At 42.8% G+C, this 24,605-nt stretch overlaps 1 protein-coding gene across 1 annotated transcript in view; it reads right to left on the bottom strand.

Annotated features, from left to right (window-relative positions):
• The window catches only part of ptprt (protein tyrosine phosphatase receptor type T), a gene marked incomplete at its 3' end in the record, with an annotated part of 182,030 nt that extends 162,925 nt beyond the window's left edge, over positions 1 to 19,105 (bottom strand). The window contains 1 exon segment of the mRNA XM_083771503.1: positions 18,989 to 19,105. Coding sequence (XP_083627629.1) covers positions 18,989 to 19,064 — 76 coding nt within the window. The 5' untranslated portion in view covers positions 19,065 to 19,105.
• Between the last annotated feature and the right edge of the window lie 5,500 nt (positions 19,106 to 24,605).

The following is a 24,605-nucleotide window of genomic DNA, read 5'->3' as shown; positions in this document are numbered from 1 at the left end:
ACGGCGATTTCTTTTCCGGGTCTCTCGAGGGGGCGGGACTGCGACGCTCTATACTGCGGCATAATAATCAGCCACTGTATATATATTTATCCTTTATTTACCCAGAGTTAAAGCGCAAATAACATGCAATTTAAAACTGCTTTTAATATTTAATATCATATTGTCTATGTCCCTCAAAGTTATTTCTAATGGTTTGAGCCTCAATCACCACTCTGATATAACTAGTCCTTGTCATTTCTTTCTGGACTTTGAAAGCAGTTTTAGATGCAGTACCACAATGTCCTGAGGTGGTGGGGGTGCTGATATGCAGATTATTTAATATTTGAGTCATTATAATACTGATGCTAGATAAAACCAGGCTTGTTTCCATTCCATTTTAGCTTGGAAAATCAACAATGGTGGACATTGTAAACAAAGTGGAAATGCAAATTTGGAACTGAAGACTAAAGAAGAGGAGGAATTATACAAAGTAGGGTGACATTGGTGACATCACGATGAGGCCAAAATCAGTTGAGCTGTTCCTGAGAGCAATTTCCATTAAAGCACCTGTATGATATGAAAGCCTGATTGTTCAAAATTGGTTATTTGTGGGGATAGAAAACACATATGGGAGCCCCAAAAACACAAAAGAAATGGAAAAAGTTGAATTTTATGTTATAGGTCCTTTAAATAACTGCTCACGTTATTTAATGATTTATTTTATGTGCACATGCTGGGCGACTCCATCGCAACGTTCTGTTCATTTCATTGATACATTTCAGCTGCAGGATTAACTGTAATGAAGGCTTTCACCTAGAGCTCCATGTATGGAGACAACAGTGATATCCAGCACTGACATCAGACTAGTGTAGAAACCTCATGGATATACATGCCTGGCATCGTCATGGTGATACGTACTCAGTTGGCTGGCATCGTCGCCATTACACGCATCTAGTGAACCATATACTGTATAAGAAGGGAGCTAGCAGCATTTGCTGTATGCTCCTCACGAGAGACTCCATGCATTGCCTTCTGGGCGAGACAGGACATTTGGCCTTATACATACAACCTAAAGGTCCTATCTGGCTTTAGTCCACGTGTGGAAATTTTCTTCAGTCTAAAGTTCTCAACAACAGTAAAAAACAAACAGCGACAACAGCAGCAACAACACTTACACAATTATTTCCATGGCAACAAATGCAGGACAACAGTGGCAAATACATTAAAAACAGCACATCTAGCGAGACATGGTATCATTTAGTGCCTTAATGGCATTAGGGATGAAGGATTTTTTTTTTAATGTTACGGTTAGCTTTCGGTACTTTACAAACCTGATACCGTTGGGTTAGAAGTTACTGGTTCGAGCTATCTTATATTAACCATTTATTGCTAGGGATGCACGATATAATCGGTAGGATAATCGGACATAAACAAAATCGTTATCGAAACGGTCTCAAAATAATACAGATTATTTCATTGGTTTTCACCAGCAAAAAATAAATACAAATTTAAAATAAAAAAATGCATCTATGAGTTCAATATAAATCAAAAGTGTCTATAGTAACTCTAGTCTATAGAACAAAAGCCAAATCAAATATGATGTAAAATCTTAAGTAAAAATCTACGATATTATGTTCATATAATGAGCCTGCAAACAATCGGAGATCAGATATCGGTCATTTCATAATCATGAACCCCTACTTATTGCAATGATATTGCTTTCAGTTTGGCGGTGTGACTCTGCTCATATTACAGATTACATGTGTGACATACACAATCTGAGATCACAATCCCCCAGAGCAGCTAGCACAAGATGAAGACATTACAACAACAACGTTCAATTGAATGCCATATACTGTACCACATTAAATCCATAACATGACACATGATATCACATAATAGTATACAATCCATAGATCACATTATAATCACATACAGAATCACCCATTACGGAACTAAATGCCACAGGGTGGAGGCCGGGGAGGTGGAGGGAATTTGAACGATGACATCTGTACAACTATGGTATTATTTTTATACCGTACCATATGTAAAATATCATATTGTTACATGTGTAACGCACGCACACACAACTGCCTGCTTTATATAAAACATACAAAATGTCATATGGTAAGCGCTATAGTCAGCAGGTGGTTTCATGAAGTTAGGTATAGGCCTATGTAGAGAATATTTAGTATGTTGGTGTGTGTGTGTGTGTGTGTGTGTGTGTGTGTGTGTGTGTGTGTGTGTGTGTGTGTGTGCGCGCCTGTGTGTGTGTGTGTGTGGAGGGAGGGCGGGTTTGGACAGAGAGAAAGAGAGAGAGAGAGAGAGAGAGGTCAGAGGGTTGGAACATATGTGTACATAGCGTTATCACGCCTCAAACACACAGTCACACACACAGTCACACACACACACACACACACACACACACACACACACACACACACACACAGAGCAGCTGTTTTACAGTCATTAGCTACTTAGCATTCATCCGTGCTAACGTGCTAACTACATGCCATTTGTAGCGTCTCCACTCAGACTTTGTTTCCGCACGTTAAGCTTTATAGGATTCATTGTAGCATTAAACAGACAGCCTATTTCCTAACATGTTTGGGACCATTTTAAAGTCTATTCTATTTCCTAACATGTTTGGGACCATTTTAAAGTCTATTCTATTTCCTAACATGTTTGGGACCATTTTAAAGTCTATTCTATTTCCTAACATGTTTGGGACAATTTTAAAGTCTATCCGGGCTTCTGTGTTTCACTCCAGACAGTTTCTGATTCAGACAAGTTGCTCAATTCAGTTTTTGTAAAACAACATGGATGACACATCTTTGGTAATAATGTCAACATGCAATTCTGTCACGTCTGGCTATACACGCACGCACGCACTCACGCACACACAGACGCACATACACGCACTCACGGACGCACACAGATGCACATGCACGCATTCACGCACGTGCACACACGCACGCACACGGACGCACATACACACGCACACAGATGCACACGCACGCACGCAGGTGAGAGACAGGAGACAGATTATAAACTACATGCAAAAATTAATTAACACCTGTCAAACACATACACTACACACACACAATACACTGCGCGCGCGCACACACACACACACACACACACACACACACACACACACACACACACACACACACACACACACACACACACACACACACACACACACACACCCCATTGCCTACAATGGACCTAGCATTTTCTCTATAAACAACAGGGTATCTAAATAACACTGTGTACTTTTGAAACTGTACGATAGCAGGTAAACAACAATGAATCCAAGCAACATGCTGCAGTACATCCTGGACATTGTGGTGAACACTATATTCATTTGAATCCATTGGTGGACAGAATAATGGCCATCCACCCATCTCTGAAAACACAAGACAATAATAATCTCACATGATGCCGTTTTCTCAGCTCCCTATAAGCCATTATCTCCATGGTGGGTCAAACTGCACAACCAATATTGACATATGTGTGGCTATGTAATCCCCATAGGAGGATTTTAGATCTCCTCATATAATAAGAGAGAGAGAGAGAGAGAGAGAGAGAGAGAGAGAGAGAGAGAGAGACAGAGACAGAGACAGAGACAGAGAGAGAGAGAGATAGAGAGAGAGAGAGATAAAGCATGAGTGAGGATTAATTACATGAACAAAGTGATTTAAAACAAATCTAATCATGTCATGTCATGATTTTTTTTTTTAATAAATAATCTGCACTATGGGTAACTATAGTATTGTTCCTACAGAAACTCCCAGGTTGTCTCATATAGCCTAAGGATTGTGTTTAAAAAATAAACACATTGAACCAGAGATGTTACTCATAATGGATATGAAACATAAACTGATGTTAGGCTATGTTTTCCAAACACAGCCGTTATCAAATGCAACTCAATACCATATATACGACACTGATAATGGATTGCATTCGTAGTATAGTGCTTTACTACGCAGTAAAGTGCTTACGCAAAGTACTTTACAATGGTCCATTCATTCAGACATCGGGAGGTAAAGCAGTCAACGTCAGCATCCTCACTTCCCACATTCACACACCAATAGAGTGCCAAAGTCCTGACGTTCATCCCCTGGTTCTGCCCGGTTCACGGAAGTAATTTCTCTATGGATAATAACATGGGGTCCTCTTAAAATTTCATGCATTGTGGTCCAAAAATAAACAAGCTGTCTTGTCAGGGAGGTGTCTCGTATCGTTTGCGACAGTCAGTCCCTCGATACAGTCTGTTTCTAGCGAAAATGTAACTAATTCAGTAGCAGTATAACAATAGCGTTTTCTCTTAGTCAGTTGATTCTTCATATCCGGATATGTAGTGCAGCAGATTACTGAAACGATCGTTCACTTGGTGAACGCCTTTCAAAATGGTTTTAAACAGGGTGTGAACTATAGTTTGATTGAATAATCCTATTGTGATGGCCTATACATCGAAATGTATGTTTCTGAGTATGAGAAATCCAATTCTGCATTTAGCAATTCAAAATCATTGAATATTATGATGATACAATGGGAATTAAACGAAAAGGTGGGGCACATTAAGTCAATATTACATAAGAATCTTTCACTTGGTGGCACCAAATTTGGCACACATGATGTCCATGATGTACTTTCTATGAAAAGTACGTTATCCAGCTGAAAATGTAAGATGGCTGCCAGTTTTCAAGATTGCCGCCTCGTCAAATGCAAAAAAACAAAACAACAAAGGTTTTCAATGTAGAATTGTGTTAATGATGTGTTAATGTGTTAACACTTTCAGGGCTTTAAATTGTTTAATCCAGGGTTCCACCGCGCGTAACACGCTAAACCCTGCTAAACCCGCTATTTGTTTAATGCGTTTAATTTGCCGTTTTAAAATAATTAAAAAGAAACAACGTATTTGTCCCGGACCTGGTGACGAGGCCGTCGCGTTATGATGACGAAACCAGAAATCAAGTCATCCTCTGGGCTGCTAGAGAGGCTGACAGAGAGGCTGACAATATCACTCCTTGTTTTCTTGAGACATATTAATGAAACGAAACATCCTACCTGCTTATACAATCAACTTACACACAGCTCTAAATTACATCAATATGAGACTAGACATGCCACAAGAGGGTGCTATCAAGTCCCTAAAGCCAGGGTCTATGCAGCACACAGTACTGTATAGAGCCATGGCTGAGTGGAACAAACTGCCAGCTATAATCACAAAAGGAAAAACTAAATCAAGTTTCAAGAGACAATTGAAGAGGCATCTTGAAACCCAAAAACTGTAGGGCGCTCGAACGCACACGGACATGCATATGCGCACACACACACACACACACACACACACACACACACACACACACACACACACACACACACACACACACACACACACACACACACACACACACACACACACACACACACACACACACACACACACACACACACACCAGTCATGATCATGATTAGGATAATATTTTCAATTTTATTTTATTTTATTTATATATCCTGTATACGTCCTGTAATGTATGTCCTGTAATGTCATTCATGTCGAATGTCATGTTTTTATGTTCTGTGTGGACCCCAGGAAGATTAGCTGCTGCTATGCACCAGCTAATCCGAATAAAACTCTAAAACTCTAAACTCTACCCCTGACCCACTGCCGCTCCACAAACAGAGTCACCCATTTGGCAGAATTGTGGGGCTGATTTGTTTATTTGTGGAACACAGTATGTATGACGCAATGCATGATGAAACCTATGGGATTTTCAGTGGAAATAAATACTTATGTGAAGCAGTGGTAGCGAGCAGGAGTGAGTCTATTGTCTGTCTCTGTGTTGTCTTGAAGTGAGTTTTTCAATGTCTCTTTTGGATTATGTTTTTTATTAAATTAAAATGTCAAACATGCAAGCACGCACAAACGCACACACGCACACACACGCTTGTTGTCAGACACAGTTGTCAGATGAGAACAATGACAGCTTTACTCCTTCAACAATTCAATTAACTCCACTGTGCTCGTTATCCCATCAGCTCGTTAGCCCTGTGCCTCGTTAGGGCAGAACAATAGAGGAAGGTTCATTTGCATATCATTAGCATACCGTCTGCCTGCGTGACCCTGGGGTTAATAATCCAATCCTGGCATTTGATGCTGAATACAAAAATAAATATGATGTATAAAGCTTTATTTAATTAAATTAAATGTAATAGTTTATACATTTGTATTTAATTATTTAAATTTAGTTTATAAAATTTGAATTGAAATTATATGAAATAAGGTTTGTACATCACTTAATTCTTAAATAAAATGTATACAACTTTATTTAAAAATGTAGTTTATAAAGCTTTATTTAATTAAATTACATAAAATTATGGTTCATAAATAAACCTTTATTTCATTAAATTAGTCCCAAATACAATAATGTTTAAATACAACTTAATTTCAAATCTAGTTCATATGAATAAATTAAATAGTTTTAAAAACTGTATTTAATTACCGGTATTTTAAAAAGTAAAATATGGAGATACAATGTTTCTGCCCAGCTGTCTGTCTGTCTGTCTGTCGGTCTGTCTCATATCATATTAACTATGGATTGATTTCACTAAAACCTTGTTAAGCCTCATTAATCAGCTGTGTTGTTTTAATTAGCCAGCAGTAAGTATCTGAACATGAGGCTTTTCGATAAGTTTACATGAACTCCCTTCACACACAGAGGGGAGGAGGGGCGGGCACTCAGATCGGCGAACCAATAGGATCTACTATTTCTTTCCCCTTTTTTTCAGAGAGGTCATTTTGACCTTTTATTTTTAGATTTTTAAGTTGATTATCTTTGCTCATGAAGCTTTAAGAACTAAAATGTAAAATGTATGTTGGCACCAACAAGCTCACAACATGTTGCAGTGTGCCGCGTTGTGAGCTTGTAGATTGGCTGTTTTCGCGGACCGTGACACTCAACCAAGAATAAAATACATTCTTGGTTACTCTTCTCCCCTATAGGCCCTGATCCCAAACATTTTAGTCTATAGTTTTGATTTGTTGGACGAATTATTGTCACCATATTTAGTCATAGTTTTAGTCGGCAAAGTTTCGTTTTTTATTATTTTTAGTTTCCGTCAAACCTTTTTCGTCATAGTTTTAGTCGACAAAATGGAGGGAAAAGATTTAAACGATGTGATTGTGCGATACAGAGAATTGGTCTGACGTCATCAACCTCTGCAGGCCATGAGGAAGTGCACGGCAGCATGCTAAATGGTACACACACACACACACACAGACGCACGCACGCAGGCACGCACGCGGCCCGTAAATAATGGACTTAAAGGGAGTTTTCTATTCATCTTGACCTCTGTTCTTCTCCTCTGTTCAACCTCTCCTCTCATCTATTCATCCTCAGTCTGTCTCCTTCACACACCGCTAATGAGTGTGTGTGTGTGTGTGTGTGTGTGTGTGTGTGAGAGAGAGAGAGAGAGAGAAAAAGACAGACAGACAGACAGACAGACAAGGTGATAGACGGAAGAGAAGACAGTCTGTCCTCTGTCTCTCTTTCTTTCCCTCTCCTCTCCTCTCCATTAACCTCAACCCTAAATCTCTTCCTCAAAACATGTTCCTATATAATCCTGAGGACGCGTGGAACGCACGCACACACACACGCGCGCAAACGCACTGCACACACACACACACACACACACACACACACACACAAACCTCATCATGCAGAGGGTTTTATAAGTGGTGAAAGTGAGTCATTTAATTCGATCAAAGCCTGAGAGAGAGAGAGAGAGAGAGAGAGAGAGAACGAGAAAGAGAGTGAGAGAGAGAGCAGGCTCACGGACGATAAAAGCGCCGCCACACAGGCAGACCTGGCTCCCAAGAGAAGACAGACAGTGAATCCAGTGCACATTAACGTAGTAGAAACTGAGCATGTTCTAACTATACTTACCCACTGTACCAAGACATCAGAGACACACACTGACCACCTGGTCACTGTACCAAGACATCAGAGACACACACTGACCACCTGGTCACTGTACCAAGACATCAGAGACACACACTGACCACCTGGTCACTGTACCAAGACATCAGAGACACACACTGACCACCTGGTCACTGTACCAAGACATCAGAGACACACACTGACCACCTGGTCACTGTACCAAGACATCAGAGACACACACTGACCACCTGGTCACTGTACCAAGACATCAGAGACACACTGACCACCTGGTCACTGTACCAAGACATCAGAGACACACACTGACCACCTGGTCACTGTACCAAGACATCAGAGACACACACTGACCACCTGGTCACTGTACCAAGACATCAGAGACACATACTGACCACGGTACCAAGACATCAGAGACACATACTGACCACGGTACCAAGACATCAGAGACACATACTGACCACGGTACCAAGACATCAGAGACACATACTGACCACTGTACCAAGACATTAGAGACACATAATGTACTGACCACCTGCCCACTGTACCAAGACATCAGAGACACATACTGACCACTGTACCAAGACATTAGAGACACATAATGTACTGACCACCTGCCCACTGTACCAAGACATCAGAGACACATACTGACCACCTGGTCACTGTACCAAGACATCAGAGACACATACTGACCACCTGGTCACTGTACCAAGACATCAGAGACATGTACTGACCACCTGTCCACTGTACCAAGACATCAGAGACAGGTCCCCAAAAACTCCCAAAAGGCTGCTTCCAAAAAAATAAACAAACAAACAAACAAACCCAAAGAAATTGGCACGAGCATGAAGCATTTTTATTCTAAATAAAAAATATATAATTCAGCCGCTCTCAAATATAGATCTATCTGACCCAATAAGCCATTTATGTTGCCTAAAGGAGACTTTCTTCCCAATTCCAATACTGTTTCCAACATATCTCATAAACCACCAAAGTGGAAAAAGCGGCACTCCGGAATAAAATATGCAAGACAGATGCAATTTCTCATATTTTGAGAACGGTTACGCATTTCGGCAACAGCCTTAGAGCAGATTAAAAAAGTGTTTGTTTCTGAAGTGCACTTACTTATTCGGGCTTGCTTTCAAGATATTTATTTGAAAATAGCACCCAAGTGGTGAAACTGGTTGCTGATTTTGGTGCTTGTTTACATGGACCTGGCCGCTTCTTTCACTCACAGAATCTGGCAACACCGGAGTCTCGTACCAAAACAAAAGACACATACCATTTTTGCCTAGCTTTGATTGATTGATTGATTGATTGATTGATTGGAGTATTTATTAACAGTTTGCAGAATTACAGTACATTTCAAGCACAACTCAATACAAAAACTGTTAACTGTGAGTGGACGATACCATAAAGCATTACACTTGTTTACAAGAGGGTCCACCTTGTTCAAATCATCAAAACATTTAGAGACGTACAAATATACACTTCTATATAGCCAAAGAACAGAACAGGAATCCATCATAAAGAGGTTTGTTTTGGAGTTGATCAATAATTGGTATAGGAATTGAGAATATGAGTTCAAATGTGCGACAGGCAAAATATCTTATTTAGGTCTGCTTCTACACTAGTAGTCAGCCCTGAAATATGGGTTTTCAAGTCTACTCCCACACAGAACACACACACAGAGATACCAAGTCAAACTGAATTTGTACTTATTATACTATTCCTTTTTTTTTTGGCTTGAAGCGAGCCCACACACGTCCCTGCTTCTGGTGACTGATATTGTCATTATAATGAATGAAAACACACGTCCATGCTTCTCGTGACCGAGAGAGAGAGAGAGAGAGAGAGAGAGAGAGAGAGAGAGAGAGGACAAGGAGATGGAAAGACAGTGAGGTGACCCTGCACAAACACTCGCGCAAACACACACACACACCCCTGCCCCTTCTCTCTTTCCGGTCAGAGAAATCCAATTAACTGAATACAAATTGTAAATTATTCTCCACACACACACACACACACACACACACACACACACACACACACACACACCTGGTAGCAGAGCGCACCAGCAGTTTCACAATTAGAGCTCAGTGAGGCTCACTACATTGGAACCAACCAGCGTTCCAATGGATCACATCTATTGTTTTTGCCACAAGCGTCTTGTTAATACTTTTCATTGGTTCCATATGTATAACGTACTGTTGTATCCTACTGGCTCAGCTACCTGTGTGGAGCCCCCACCGGGAGGACATACTGTTGTATCCTACTGGCTCAGCTGCCGGTGAGGAGCCCCCACCGGGAGGACTTACTGTTGTATCCTACTGGCTCAGCTGCCTGCTGTGAGGAGCCCCCACCGGGAGGACTTACTGTTGTATCCTACTGGCTCAGCTGCCTGCTGTGAGGAGCCCCCACCGGGAGGACTTACTGTTGTATCCTACTGGCTCAGCTGCCTGTGAGGAGCCCCCACCGGGAGGACTTACTGTTGTATCCTACTGGCTCAGCTGCCTGTGAGGAGCCCCCACCGGGAGGACTTACTGTTGTATCCTACTGGTTCAGCTGCCTGCGAGGAGCCCCCACCGGGAGGACTTACTGTTGTATCCTACTGGCTCAGCTGCCTGTGAGGAGCCCCCGCCGGGAGGACTTACTGTTGTATCCTACTGGTTCAGCTGCCTGCGAGGAGCCCCCGCCGGGAGGACATACTGTTGTATCATAGTGACCAGTGAGGAGACGCCACTGTAAGGACGTACTGTTGTATCCTACTGGCTGAAAAATGTTGTTCAACTGCCTTTTTTTCACAGACACTAAATAAAAACGAAGCTATGACTATAAGTATGACAAAACATATTGACAATTTCGTCAACAAATTGAAACAATTGACAATTGATGATGATGACTAGAGAAGAAGAAATCCAGTATATGACTAAGACAAGTACTTTTATGCTTGGTTGCGCGTGGGTGTCGTGGAATGTGCACACGCAAATGCCAAAACAAATTCCTATGTGTGTTACACAATGCAGGCTAATGAAGGAATCCGAGTCTGAAGTCACAATCGGAAAATAGCCGATCTACAAACACTGAAGGAAAGGACTGTTATTCAGAGGCAGGGACGTGCACACATAGACATCGAAGGGGGCTTCAGCCCCCGCCCTTTTACCCGTCTGTAAAACAACTGCCCTTTCCAGACCACATATACTACGGTGAAAGAAATGCAAATGCCACTCCTTTCTTTTCCATGCCATGTTGGAAGGCAGCAAGCAGATCTACAAGCTCTCAACGTGTCGCGCTGCTATCTTCGCAAGTTTTGTTCAAAAGTGCCCTCTTTATATGGGATTTCAGCCCCTGCCCCTCTAACACTCTCTGCTCATCCCTGTTCAGATAGGACTAGGATGAGCCGCCACAGTGGTGTCAGTTTAGAGCACTGGTTTTCAACCCCTTTCCTTTCAAGGTCCATTATTTTGTAGATCAGCTTATTCTTGGCACACGGCTAAGTATAAATCGACGTATCAAAGCACAGTCGAAATTCTTTCCAGTCGGTAGATGTAGTCGACTGAAATCGGGTGATATTTAGTCAACTAAAACTATAGACTAAAACGAACACATGACATATGACAAATAAACTAAATGTAATAATTATTATTCAAAAGACTATGAATAAAATAGTAATTGAAAATAATTATAGTATGTGCTGTCAGATTTCACACTGGGCTCAAGATCCAAACACCACATTTATTAAGATTAACCTATTTAGATCTGAGGACGATTCTACAAATGCCTTCTAAAGTCAAGGACCCCCAAAAATATATATGTAATTGGCCGCCGACCCCCATCTGAAAATGTGACCCCCATCTGAAAATGTGACCCAAATATTCAAACATTTGGACCACATTTTCACGATTTTTCAAAAATAGCAGACCTACAAGCTCATAGGGCGTTATGAGCTTGTAGATCTGCTATTTTTTTCAATAGCTAAAGTATAACATAATGCTTCAAACACCAAAAGGGGTTCCCGGTGAACACAGATTCTAATGTGCAGCTTGAGTCAGTGAACAAATGTCATTCTATTTTGAAGTTTATGTCTGGAATCTCACTCACGGCAGCTGTGTGCACCAGAGGGCTAGTGTAGAGAGAGAGAGAGAGAGAGAGAGAGAGAGAGAGAGAGAAAGAGACGGCCGCAGTGCAAAGCATGTTTGTTACTACGTAGCTTGTTTCTAAAAGATACTGTAATGTGTTTTCAGATACATCATGATATTAGTAATATCAGTGTGCTGTAATTACAATCAGGTGTGTGGAGGAACGCGAGCGATGGAAATTAAACAGGTGAATTGAAATCAAGATTAATTTATGCTCATGACAGCCTATCAGCATGCATGCAAGCACGCACACACACACACACATACATAAACACTGATTAAGTGAGCCATTGAAGGTCTATCAGCGTAAAAATGGTCTCAACTTTCAACATCTCAAATGCCGTTTCCTGGCAAATAGATATTACTCTGTGTGTGTGTGTGTGTGTGTGTGTGTCCATACTGTGCTCTGGCTGTGATTTCATGCTGCAACACTGCCCCCTATGGAGGGAAACCTTAACTTCCTGACATCTACCATTCTCCATCTAAAAAAATAAAAAATAAAGAAATAAAAGTATGTGTTGCACAGCATTCGTGTTGTGTGCTTTTCACTATATTTGAAACATGTGTTACCGATGATAATATAACAGGGCTTAAGCTGTTAATTTGGAATGCACTTAGCTCCCTTCCTAGAAATGTAGAAATGTAGTGGAGTCAAAGTCCTTATCCCATTTAGGACTGAGACCAGATTCTACAAATGTCTTCTAAATCATGACGGTTTTCTGAAATAACCTCTGTTTCTATATCAGTGGTTCTCAAACTATTTCATGTCAAGGATCCCCAGAATTATCTGTATTTGGCCGCCGACCCCCAGTGAAAATATGTTGTTCCAGGAACCCCCCCCCCCCCCCCCCCCACCTCCCCAGAAGCAAAGATTTGAGTTCAAAACGTTCGCTCTGAAAGAATATAATATTCAAAGATATGCACCACATTTTCACGCTTAAAAAAAAAGCAGATCTACAAGCTCGTAGCTTGTAGATCTGCTATCTTTCAATAGCTAAAGTATAACAATGCTTAAAACACCAAAAGGGGTTCCCATCCTGAATGGGATGAGGAGCACAAAATGTATGAGGATAACCCTAACACTAAAATGTTAGGGAGGGACTAGTGGACAAGAGATCCAGTATAAGTCATTTTTACACATGGTTTGCATGCTGAAAATAGCCGATCTACAAGCTTGTAGATCGGATATTTGCAGCAAGCGTAAAGATCTGCCATCAAGGCCCACAAAAAATTAATTTTTGTCGACAAAAAACAACTGTAGATTTGACATTTAGACGACTAAACACCCCTAAACCCCTATTTTTATTCAAAAGACTAAAATCTAAATTTGCTGTCAAAATCAACACCTGCTCCTCACGAATGATCATTATAGGATGACACCATTTCTGTCTACTCACTCCGTGTCTCACTGGTTGGCTATGCAGGCCTATTTCTGCTTAATTGAAAAGGGTGGCCCAGGCCGTAGCGTAACGGTCTGGGCACCGGACTGGTAATCCAGTCGCAGTGTGCCGCGGGTTCGACTCCCGGACCCGACACGGCCTTTACTGCATGTCATCCCCCCATCTCTCTCCCGTTTCCTGTCAGCCTACTGTCTGTCCCTTCAAAAATCAATAAAAGGCGTAAGCCGCAAAAAAATATCTTAAAAAAAAAAAAAAAAGAAAAGGGTGGACTCTGTTGTAAACAAGTGTAGGCCTAATGCTTTATCTGCTTTCATGTGAAATGTACCCATTCTAATGGATTGGCCTGGAGGAGAGGTCATCAGGTGGTCTCCAACAACCTTCTTAGAGTGTTTTTAGACCCTCAACCACAACACTGTCCAGCTGGCGGGTCAGTCGTGATTGGCCTAAATCACTGGCCCTCTCCTCCAGGCGTCCTTTCTCTTCATGCCAGAGCTAGTCTCACATTGCCAGACCTCTCGCAATTTACAAAAGCTGCCATCATACAGTCTGGAACGCTGCGACACGTTGTGGGCTTGTAGATCTGCTATTTTCAGCAAGTGTAAAAACAGTCATTACGACAGCATCAAGGCCTGCCAAAATACATATTGTTTGACTAAATCACCTGTAGATTTAGTCGACTAAAATCTCACTCAACTAAAACTAGACTAAACACTAAAACATTGCAGGTGACTAAAATGTGACAAAAACTAAATGAAAACTATTCAAGAGACTATGACTAAAACTAAAATCAAAATCTGCTGCCAAAAACAACACTGGTCTGGAGCAACGGAAGCTCTATCATGAGTAGCCTACAATATAAAGCGGGAGGTGAAGCCTCCTCCCCACTTCCGTTTCGTCTTTACGGTCACGCAAATGTATCCTAATATAAATTGAAATCATTTAAGCATTATATAGCTTGCTGCTTAGCAGAAATGGAAATGAAAAAATAAATAAGCTTTAAAGATATTTTAAAATATTTTTCCGTGAACGGAAATGGCAGCTTCCTTGCTAGGATTTCGGGAGGCGTAGTTCCAGACTCTATATAGCAGTGTTCCAGGGGGTCCCCAGCTAAATGATAGTTAGGAACCAAATGGACCCTTATGGGTCTGTAACTCAGAGTGTACAAATGGAACCAAATGGACCCTAATGGGTCCATTTGGTTCCACTTGTACACTCTCAGAGTTAAATTAACATTGATTTTACAATATAAATTGGGGTCCCAGAGATAGAAAGGCCATTAAATGGGGATAGGTAGACTAATATGCATGTCAAACTGGGGGTCCTTGAAATTAAAATGGTTGAGAGTCACTGCTAGAGCCGTATGAAGCTTCTCTTATGGGGCTCCCTGGCGTATATTTTCTAATGGGGGTCCATGGGATAATTAGTGTCAATTTGGGGGTCCTTGACATGAAAAGGTTTGGGAACCACTGCTATATAGCATTCAGAAATTGTGGAATAGTTGTCTGGCTACGCGAGACGATGCCAGAGCCAACAGGAGTCTCTCTCTCTGCAGGCACTGATGAGACACAGAGACGTGTCTACGAGTGACATCATGGTCTCCGTCCTCTCTGAGTCTCATTAGTGGTCTGTGGGCAGTACGTTGTCAGAGATAAAGGTTATCCTTGGAATGAGAAGAACATGGAGAACCGCTTGCATGTTTTCACATGGAAACTATGACGGTTATGGACAAATATAATTTTGCAATTACTATAGGCGACAATCCAACTCACGGACGTGTCCATGTCAATAAAAACACATCTCAATGTGTGCGTGTGTGTGTGAGAGAGTGAGAGAGAGAGAGAGAGAGAGAGAGAGTGTGTGGACACAGTCTTCTCTTCAAAGTAGCCTTTTCTCCCGTCTTACTGGCCATGAATACTAACATGAAACTGAATGAACGCCCAGAGAGAGAGAGAAAGAGAGAAAGAGAGAGACAGACAGAGAGACAGACAGACAGAGAGAGATACCGAGAAAGAAATGGAGTCAGTCAGTCAGACAGACAGACAGACAGACAGACAGACAGACAGAGAGATAGATACCGAGAAAGAAAAGGAGTCAGTCAGTCAGACAGACAGACTCCCCTTCCGATTGGTCAATCACTGAGTTCATCGGTCTGTAATTTTTCAATAATGACCTCTGACCTCAATACATGTCTCATCAAAGTATCAGAGCACCTGGCTTCTATCTGTATCCAATATGGCAGTCATGTGTAAAGAAACACACAATGCCATTTACAGCTAAACGTTGCTCTCAGGAATGCTTTTTGAAAACATCCGAGGTGAGAAATAGACAATACAGTAACCTAACCGAACATTGATTCTATATTATCGACACAATTTACAATTTAGGCATTTAGCAGACGCTCTTAATCGAGAGCGATTTACAATAAGGAAGAACAAAGAAACATAATACATAAACGTAATACATCAAAACATCAAAAAGTCATCATGAATCCTATGTAAGCTTAAGAACCTAACAGTGGAATATCGATCTAAGGAAACTACCGGTATGTGTATACACTATAGAGTGCTATGTCTACATAAACCTGTGCATACGCCTGTAGGAGGTTGAGGCCAGGGCAAGTACTGCAGAAAGTGCTGGGTTGAGGAGCACTTCACACACTTTCAACCTTCAATCCTCATACAACTGCTCCTCACCAGTGTTGATTTCTTTCGACTACGACGAAAAAATAATGTTTGTCGACTTTTTTCACTGACAAATACTAATAAATAGAGATCCAGTATGAGTCATTTTACACTTGGTTGCATGTTGAAAATACGTCACTACGTCCGGTTGTTTTCCGAGGCGACCGCGTTGCACTGGACGCACCTGTCATTAATTCACGGAACACGTTAATTACCGTGAGCAATGAAATCCTTACGTTGTGTTGTCACCTTTGGGTCCATATGTATTAATCAACGTATTAAGTAGCCGTGCAATCAGCACGGGATAACCAACGGGGAGACATAAAACCTCCTCAGGGCCAATATACAGTATCTGGGTTTATTTCTCAAAAATGACCTGCTTCTCATTACGTATCCCTTGCTTGTGATTATATATAAAGCAGTGTTTGTACATAACCGTCGTCACTAAAAAGCTGTTTAGGACTTTTCTGTTTTGGACTGTCAAAGTTTTTTTTGCCACTCAGTAGGCATTACCGCATTAGTTCTGCGTATGACGACGTCACATGCATACCGGCATCTATACATATTCATTTTGAAAATGTCTCAAACAACATCAGGAAGAAAGCCCAAATAGGCAGAAAACCCCCCAAAAACACAACCTATTATTTACATGCGACTCAACAGGAAAAAAAGAAGAAAAAAAAGATAAGCCAAAGTCGCTTAAAATAAGTAGACGTGACAACGCTGTCTCGTCTTAAAATAAGTAGACGTGACAACGCGGTCTCTTGTCCAGAATGTCCTATTGTTCAACTTCTGACATCAAAATAGTCGTCCTTATTCTCATGGCAACCATTGGTCAAAAGATAGTCGAGCTTGTAGATCTGCTATTTGTTGAGAAAGATCCAGTGTAGGCTACACGCTACCTGGTATATGGCCCTGTGGGACTACCTGGTATATGGCCCTGTGGGACTACCTGGTATATGGCCCTGTGGGACTCCACATCTACGCCATACAGTGTTTAAGTGGTTCAATCAATACAAGGCTGACCTGAGCTGTATTTACTGGACACGACTGATCAGCATGCATCTGTTGATCGCTCATTGATCACAAGCTTATAAGGAGCTCTCTCTGTGTGTGTGTGTGTGTGTGTGTGTGTGTGTGTGTGTGTGTGTGTGTGTGTGTGTGTGCGTGCGTGCGTGTGTGGTTTAATTTGACGTTAATTGATGCAGATGTTTACCATAATTTAAGTCTACACATTTATAGAACGTAGAAGAATTGTTGTTTTGCTCGACGTTTGGCAGCTCCTAATGTTACCAACATCACACGCGCATGTGCAAAAAAATAAAAAATAATCAGCATCTCTGCATGCCGGGGACGTGTAGAGAGTGTTAGAGAGGCAGGGGCTGAAATCCCGCAAGACGGCACTTTTGGACAAAAATAGCGAAAATAGCAGATCTACAAGCTTGTAGCTATTTTCGGGGCGCAACCCAGCACTCTTTAGCTATAGTGGAGATGCGGTTGTAACGACATGGATTTCTAACCTAATTTGTTCAACGCAAAAATTCTTCTGAATGCTGCCTTCCGGGATGGCATAGAAAGGAGTGGCATTTTGCATTTCTTTCACCATGTAGTAAATGCTGCATCCGTGGTCTGGAAAGGGCCGTTGTTTTACAGACGGGTAAAAGGGCAGGGGCTGAAGCCCCCTTTGATGTCTATGTGTGCACGTGCCTGCTGCATGCAGTCCACAGCGTTGAGACGATATGAGGGCTTTGTCTCAAATCATGGGCGAGACTTTGTTCTGTGTCCTAGCGGGACCGCACGTCTTGCGATACCTTTAACACGCTGAGGGCTCAAGGCTTGACACCAAAATTAAAAAGTACCACATTTTGATTTAAAAACATTCTGATGGTGTTAGATGGTCCGGTCGAGAGGGCGACTTTCCCTCTTCCTCACAAGACACACATGTGGTTGTTTTATGGTTAAGACGTCAGATTTGGACATAGTTGCATGCTGCAATTGTGCACAGACAGACAATAATAGGCAATCTACCACAATCTAGCATCTCACAATGAATTATGAGCATGTACTGTACTGTAGGCTACAACAATGACCCCAGAGAGAGAGAGAGAGAGAGAGAGAGAGAGAGAAAAACATACAGACAGACATATCTCACAAGTAGGGTAATGTGTGTGTGTGTGTGTGTGTGTGTGTGTGTGTGTGTGTGTGTGTGTGTGTGTGTGTGTGTGTGTGTGTGTGTGTGTGTGTGTGTGTGTGTGTGTGTGTGTGCATGCATGCGTAAGTGCGTGCGTGCGTGCATGTGTCTACAATTGTAACAAGAAAGTGCACAAGACATGCACCTGTTCCTTAATTCATTCAGGCATTCATTGATAGCTAGGCTAGCTATGTAAAAAAAGAATGAGAAGAGACACGAATACCGGTAAACTCTGTCTGTCTCTCGCACGCACGCAAGCACACACACACACACACACACACACACACGAGAGAGAGAGAGATAGACAGAGACAGCAGCATGAGCTTGCTAATCAGCTCTTTTTCGGCCAGCGACACTGACTGTCCTGCTGTGAAGCAGTGCTCACTCACAATATATATAACTCCAACAAACACACACACACACACACACATGGCCAGTGGAATCACGATGATATGACACTATAAGTGTCACGCGCACGGCGTTTAACCAATTTGAACCCCACGCAGTGAAGTTGACACACACACACACACACACACACACACACACACACACATGCACACACACACACAATACGACGAGTTGCAAACGCCGCGCAGCTGAATTCAATGTAATTGAATGTATAAATTAAACTCACCGTGAAACAGCTGAGCTGTAGATCCACACAACGCGCACAGCAGCACGCACACAACAACACACTGCACCGGGAACATACTTTAAGTCTTTATTAGACCTAAATCTGACGATATTTGATTAAACCTCCAGTTTTCTTTCTTTCTTCTTTCTTTAGGAATTGTTGTTGTTTCACTGCTGGCTTGTGTTGTTATTATTCCACATGCTCGAGCACACAGGCATGCTCGCGCTGAAACAATGCATGAAAACGGCCATATTACTACTAATAAAAAATAATAAAAATGCCCTTATGTTGTTGAGAGTTCAGTTCAGACTCAGAGCGACAACAAGGAGCTCCGGAGACAGAGTCTAGAGGAGTGAAGCTATACTGACTGAGCTCTCTCTCTCTCTCTCTGTGACTGTGTGTGTCAGCCTCTCTCTCTCTCTCTCTCTCTCTCTCTCAGTTCCCCCCTCTCTCTCTGTGTGTGACTGTGTGTGTGTGTGTGTGTGTGTGTGTGTGTGTGTGTGTGTGTGTGTGTGTGTGTGTGTGTGTGTGTGTGTGTGTGTGTGTGTGTCAACCTCTCTCTCTCTCTCTCTCTCTCTCTCTCTCTCTCTCTCTCTCTCTCTCTCTCTCTCTCTCTCTCTCTCTCTGTCAGTCTCTCTCTCAGTTTCCTCTCTCTCTCTCTCTCTCTCTCTCTCTCTCTCTCTCTCTGTCAGTCTCTCTCTCTCTCTCTCTCTCTCTGTCAGTCTCTCTCTCTCTCTCTCTCTCCACTACGATTGGCACCGTTGGTGCCGTTCACACCTTCCCCCCTCCACACGCGCCTCTTTCACACAGACACACGCACGCACGCACACACACACACACGCACACACACGTACGCACACACACACACTTCACCTCTCAGCTGTCATTTGATTCCTTTTTTTCTGAAGAGGTGATACTATTCTCTCTCCTTACAATCCCTCTGTCTGTCTGTCTGTCTGTCTGTCTGTCTGTCTGTCTGTCTGTCTGTCTGTCTGTCTGTCTGTCTGTCTGCCTGCCTGCCTGCCTGCCTGCCTGCCTGCCTGCCTGCCTGCCCTGGTAGTTTTACAGTGTGATGTAATCATATTGTGTCATTGACTCATTATGACAGTATATCGAGGCAACGTCTGCCTTTGGGCATTACGTCATACGGCAGCTTTTAATGTTTGTTTAGAGCACTTTAAACCCAGCGTTACCAGGCGCCCCTCACTTCACACAAGTGTGATTTGTACATGTTATGTTATTGTATTAGTCCTATATTCAGCTAATAGTGTAGATTTTTGAGGGATACAGGTTTATATACACAGGTTTAATGTTTTAGTTTAGTTTAGTTTATTAGTTTGGTTTTTCCCCATACAAAAACATTCTTAGTTCATCACCGTTTTTTTCTTAGCCTGAAAAAAAAGGTATAGACTGAAGCCTAGGCTTATTACGTCTACCCTTTTGTCATTTAACTTAAAATAATACAAATAAAAATGTATACCCCTTTTACAGGTTTTCAAACAAAAACAGTTCATGTGTCTTATTTATACTGAACAATGCAATATTCAAGTAAAAGAATAAAATAAAAGTGCGTACATGCCTTTTTTTCGGTCCACCCCGGTAACAAGATGTGCACATGCACACACTCTACAGTGGGGGGGAGACGACGACACAACAGACCGACAGCGCGTACACCAAGGCCCGCCCCCACTCGATGCTGATTGGAGGAAGGCCCCTCTCTATCCTGATTGGATGAAGGCTTTCTCACCCAACACTAAAGCCGAAACTAAGGTTTTTTGACCCCTGCGGTTCACCCAGGAAGGGGAGGAACTAATTGGGGGTGACATGCAGAAAAGGCCGTCGGGATCGGGAGTCGAACCCGCGGCACACTGACAGACTGGATTACCAGCCAGGGTGCCTGGACCGCTGAGCCACGGCCCAGGCCTGTTCTCAAAGTTTTTAATTTCAATGACCCCCACAACTCTGAGAGTGTACAAATGGACCCTTATTTGGTTCCATCTGTACACTCTCAGAGTTACAGACCTCCTGTACGGGGCCATTTGGAATCCACTCAAGGACACTTTGAGACCCACTGGTGTAGCAGTGTGTTTCCAGTGAGCCGACATGGACAATAGCAGCACCCTGACTCTGTTTGACCAGAATGGAACAAAGCCTTCATTATACTATCATTGGTAACACCTGTGAAGGAAGTAGGGAAGGGGCCAAAGTTCTTTCCAAAATGGTGTGTGTGAGTGCGTGCGTGTGTGCGTGCGCGCATGCGTGTTTGTGTGTGTGTGTGTGTGTGTGTGTGCTGTGCGCGTGCATAATGCCCATTCACACATGTTCGTTTTGAATGGCCCTGCTGACAGATTCAGTAGCACAGCCCGGAATCTGTTCTTGAGAGATTAGTTGTGACTAACATACGTATGGTCGTTCGTTCGTTTGTTCGTTCATTCATTCATTCGAGGAGAGTTCAATGATACTTAAGGCCTATTCATAGTCTGGATTTACGGTGGTGAGGTGACCACCGCTCTATGGTGAGCTGACCACCGGAGCTGAAATAACGTTGAGCGGTGGTGAGTAAAAACAGAGAGAAGGGCTGGAGCGGTGGCGGTGGTTTGCTCTTCACCGCGGCTCGTGACGTCATGTTGTAGTTCGGTGGTCACCTAACCACCGAAAATCCAGACTATGTATGAGCCTATAAGGCTCACACCGAAAATCCAGACTATGTATGAGCCTTTAAGGCTCATACATAGTCTGGACTTTAGGTGGTGGGGTGACCACCGAACTACAACATGACGTCACGAGCCGCGGTGAAGAGCAAACCACCGCCACCGCTCCAGCCTTTCTCTCTGTTTTTACTCAACACCGCTCAATGTTATTTTGCGGTGGTCAGCGGTGGTCAGCTCACCACTGAAAATCCAGACTATGAATAGGCCTTTTTACTCCCCTCTCCAGCAGCTCAGCCCCTACCGTTCTGCACCCGGCCTCGTTTCCTTTTCCCTGGGGGTGTCCATCTGAGGGCCACTCTGGGGATCCGCTCTGGGGGCATTCTTTACCTGGGGGTGTCCATCTGAGGGGTCCGCTCTGGGGATATTCGGAGTATGTGTCCAAGCCATTTTGGACGGCGGTGTTTAACTTATGTGATCACGTCTCGGCAGCCACTCTTCATGGAGAGATCTTTGTTGGTAATTTTGTTGGGCCAGAATATACGGCAGATCTTCATCAGGCAGCCATTGTGGAAGGGTTACAGGCTTTAGTTTAGACATACTATTGGTCCGAGTGTCATTAGGCCGACAACCTACCTCAAACCCTAACCTATAACATTACCGCAAGCACAGGAGCAGCGCATGTCCAACCGCTGACATGCTCCCACATGTCGGATCGTTGGTCCGTCGGATCTGTGTGTGCATCCCTGTGGAAGGAGCTGACCTTGATCATGTCGCACTTGGGTTATTCGCCAGCACTCAGACCCGTACAGTAGCACCGGCTTGAATAGGGTGGATCTTGGTTTTGAGACCGTATAGGTGTTGGATTTCCAGACGTTATGGAGTCTTGTGTAGGCACTGCATGCTTTGAACAAGTCTGCGCTGGATGTCTTTCATGTGCGCCATTGTCCTGCAGGCTAATCAGGCTTCCTAAGTACACAAAGTCGTCAACGACTTCAATGACGGAGGAAGGCGATAAAATAATAGAGTGGAATAGAGGACAGACTGTCTTCTCACTGTCTATCATCTTGTCCGTCCATCTGTCTGTGGTCAGAAGCGTTGTGAAGGACAGCCCCCATCACCACAACGATGGTGGCCAGGCAAGGAGGAGGACAGTAGCATCGAGGGCAACATGAACCTCCAGGTTTATGAACAGCATCCTGCTACCATCAGTAGGATGTAGGGTTGTCCCCATCCCATCACGTGCTGAACGGAAATCGGAAAAAGATCACGCCATTTTCAAATTAGCGAAATCGTATCGGGAGCAAAACAAAAAAAACATGATCGTGACATAGTATCAACATTATATCCATATCATGATATTAGACTGGATATCATCTGTGATTTAGGATTCATACTATTGTGACGCTGTGTATGGCATAAGTGTTCTATAATTATAAATATAGGATCATGAAAATCGGTATCGGCAGATACTCAAACTCAAATGATCGGAATCGGATCTGGAGCAAAAGAACGTGATCGGGACATCCCTATAGTTATATGCAATTTATACAGTGCACTTAATGAGCCGTGGGATTACCTAATCAGAAATGAGACCTACGTCATACATGGCTCGCGTCCGGAGGAAACCTCATACAGTATGTCAGAAAAAGAATCACACCCGTGTGAAGTGAGGGGCGCTCTTATCTTTACTAAGACACGACGACGTAAATTCTCCATTCCTTGTCAATTGTGTAGGACAAAAAAAGCCGATTTGCTCGACCACATTAAATTCCCATTGACAATTAATGAATGGATAATTTACGTATGTTTGTGTAAGACGAAAATCTCCACTACAGCTGAATATAGAAGGGGCTAGCACCCTATAAATCTGCAATAATAGCAGAATATAGGAGGGGCTAGCACCCTATAAATCTACACTACAGCTGAATATATGAGGGGCTCAAAATATGTCGACAATTAAGAGGTGTCTGCCCAGCAACGATATGTATATATTCATGCAACAAAGCAACCCACGTCGTTATACCTGTCTGTCTGTCTGTCTGTCTGTCTGTCTGTCTGTCTGTCTGTCTGTCTGTCTGTCTGTCTGTCTGTCTGTCTGTCTGTCTGTCTGTCTGTCTGTCTGTCTGTCTGCCTGCCTGCCTGCCTGCCTGCCTGCCTGCCTGCCTGCCTGCCTGTCTGACAGACAGATGGAAGACAGGACACAGAGGAGAGGACACAGACGGACAGTTGGAGGTTTGTTAATTTAAGATGCTGCCTGCTTGCTTTTTAATAAAACCTTCTTTTTGCTTCACCTTGAGTGTGCGTGCCTGCCTGCCTGCGTGCGTGCGTGCGCCGGAGAGGTTAAAAGTGTGAATGTCAGCTGAAGCAGACATCATGACTCTAAACACGATCAACCTCTAATCCCTTCTCTACTCTACACGAGGGTGTGTGCGTGTGTGTATGTGTGTGTGTGTGTGTGTGTGTGTGTGTGTGTGTGTGTGTGTGTGTGTGTGTGTGTGTGTGTGTGTGTGTGTGTGTGTGTGTGTGTGTGCGTGCGTGCGTGCGCATGTGTGTCTGTGTGTGCACGGCGTGCATGCATTCATTCTGACTGGTTGTTAATGGGTTTGACTCCCTAACTCTGTGAATCATTACTCTTTGTGACCACAAGATGTCAGTAAGTGTCAGTCTTTAGCAGTTGGACAGTAATCAACTTCAGTACTTTATGGTCAAATATGACTCAACTACAAGCTGTTAGTCTCATTATCTTAAGGTCATTAAGGTTGCTGAGTCATATTTCAGGGTTTTTAATTAAGAATGGATACAATAATCACAATATGCCTAAATCATCTTCTCCTCCTTAGTCTTGTCCCACAAAAAATATATTTTTCTGTTAAAAAAGAAAAAGAGAACTTTGTACAAGCCACAAAAATGGCTAGAAATGCACAAAAACTCCATTATAGATTAAAAATGGCTGACTTCTTGTTGGA

The sequence above is a fragment of the Protomyctophum parallelum genome, assembly GCF_964188405.1.
Source record: "Protomyctophum parallelum genome assembly, chromosome: 8".
Taxonomy (NCBI): domain Eukaryota; kingdom Metazoa; phylum Chordata; class Actinopteri; order Myctophiformes; family Myctophidae; genus Protomyctophum; species Protomyctophum parallelum.
This window is presented reverse-complemented; position numbering and strand designations above follow the sequence as displayed.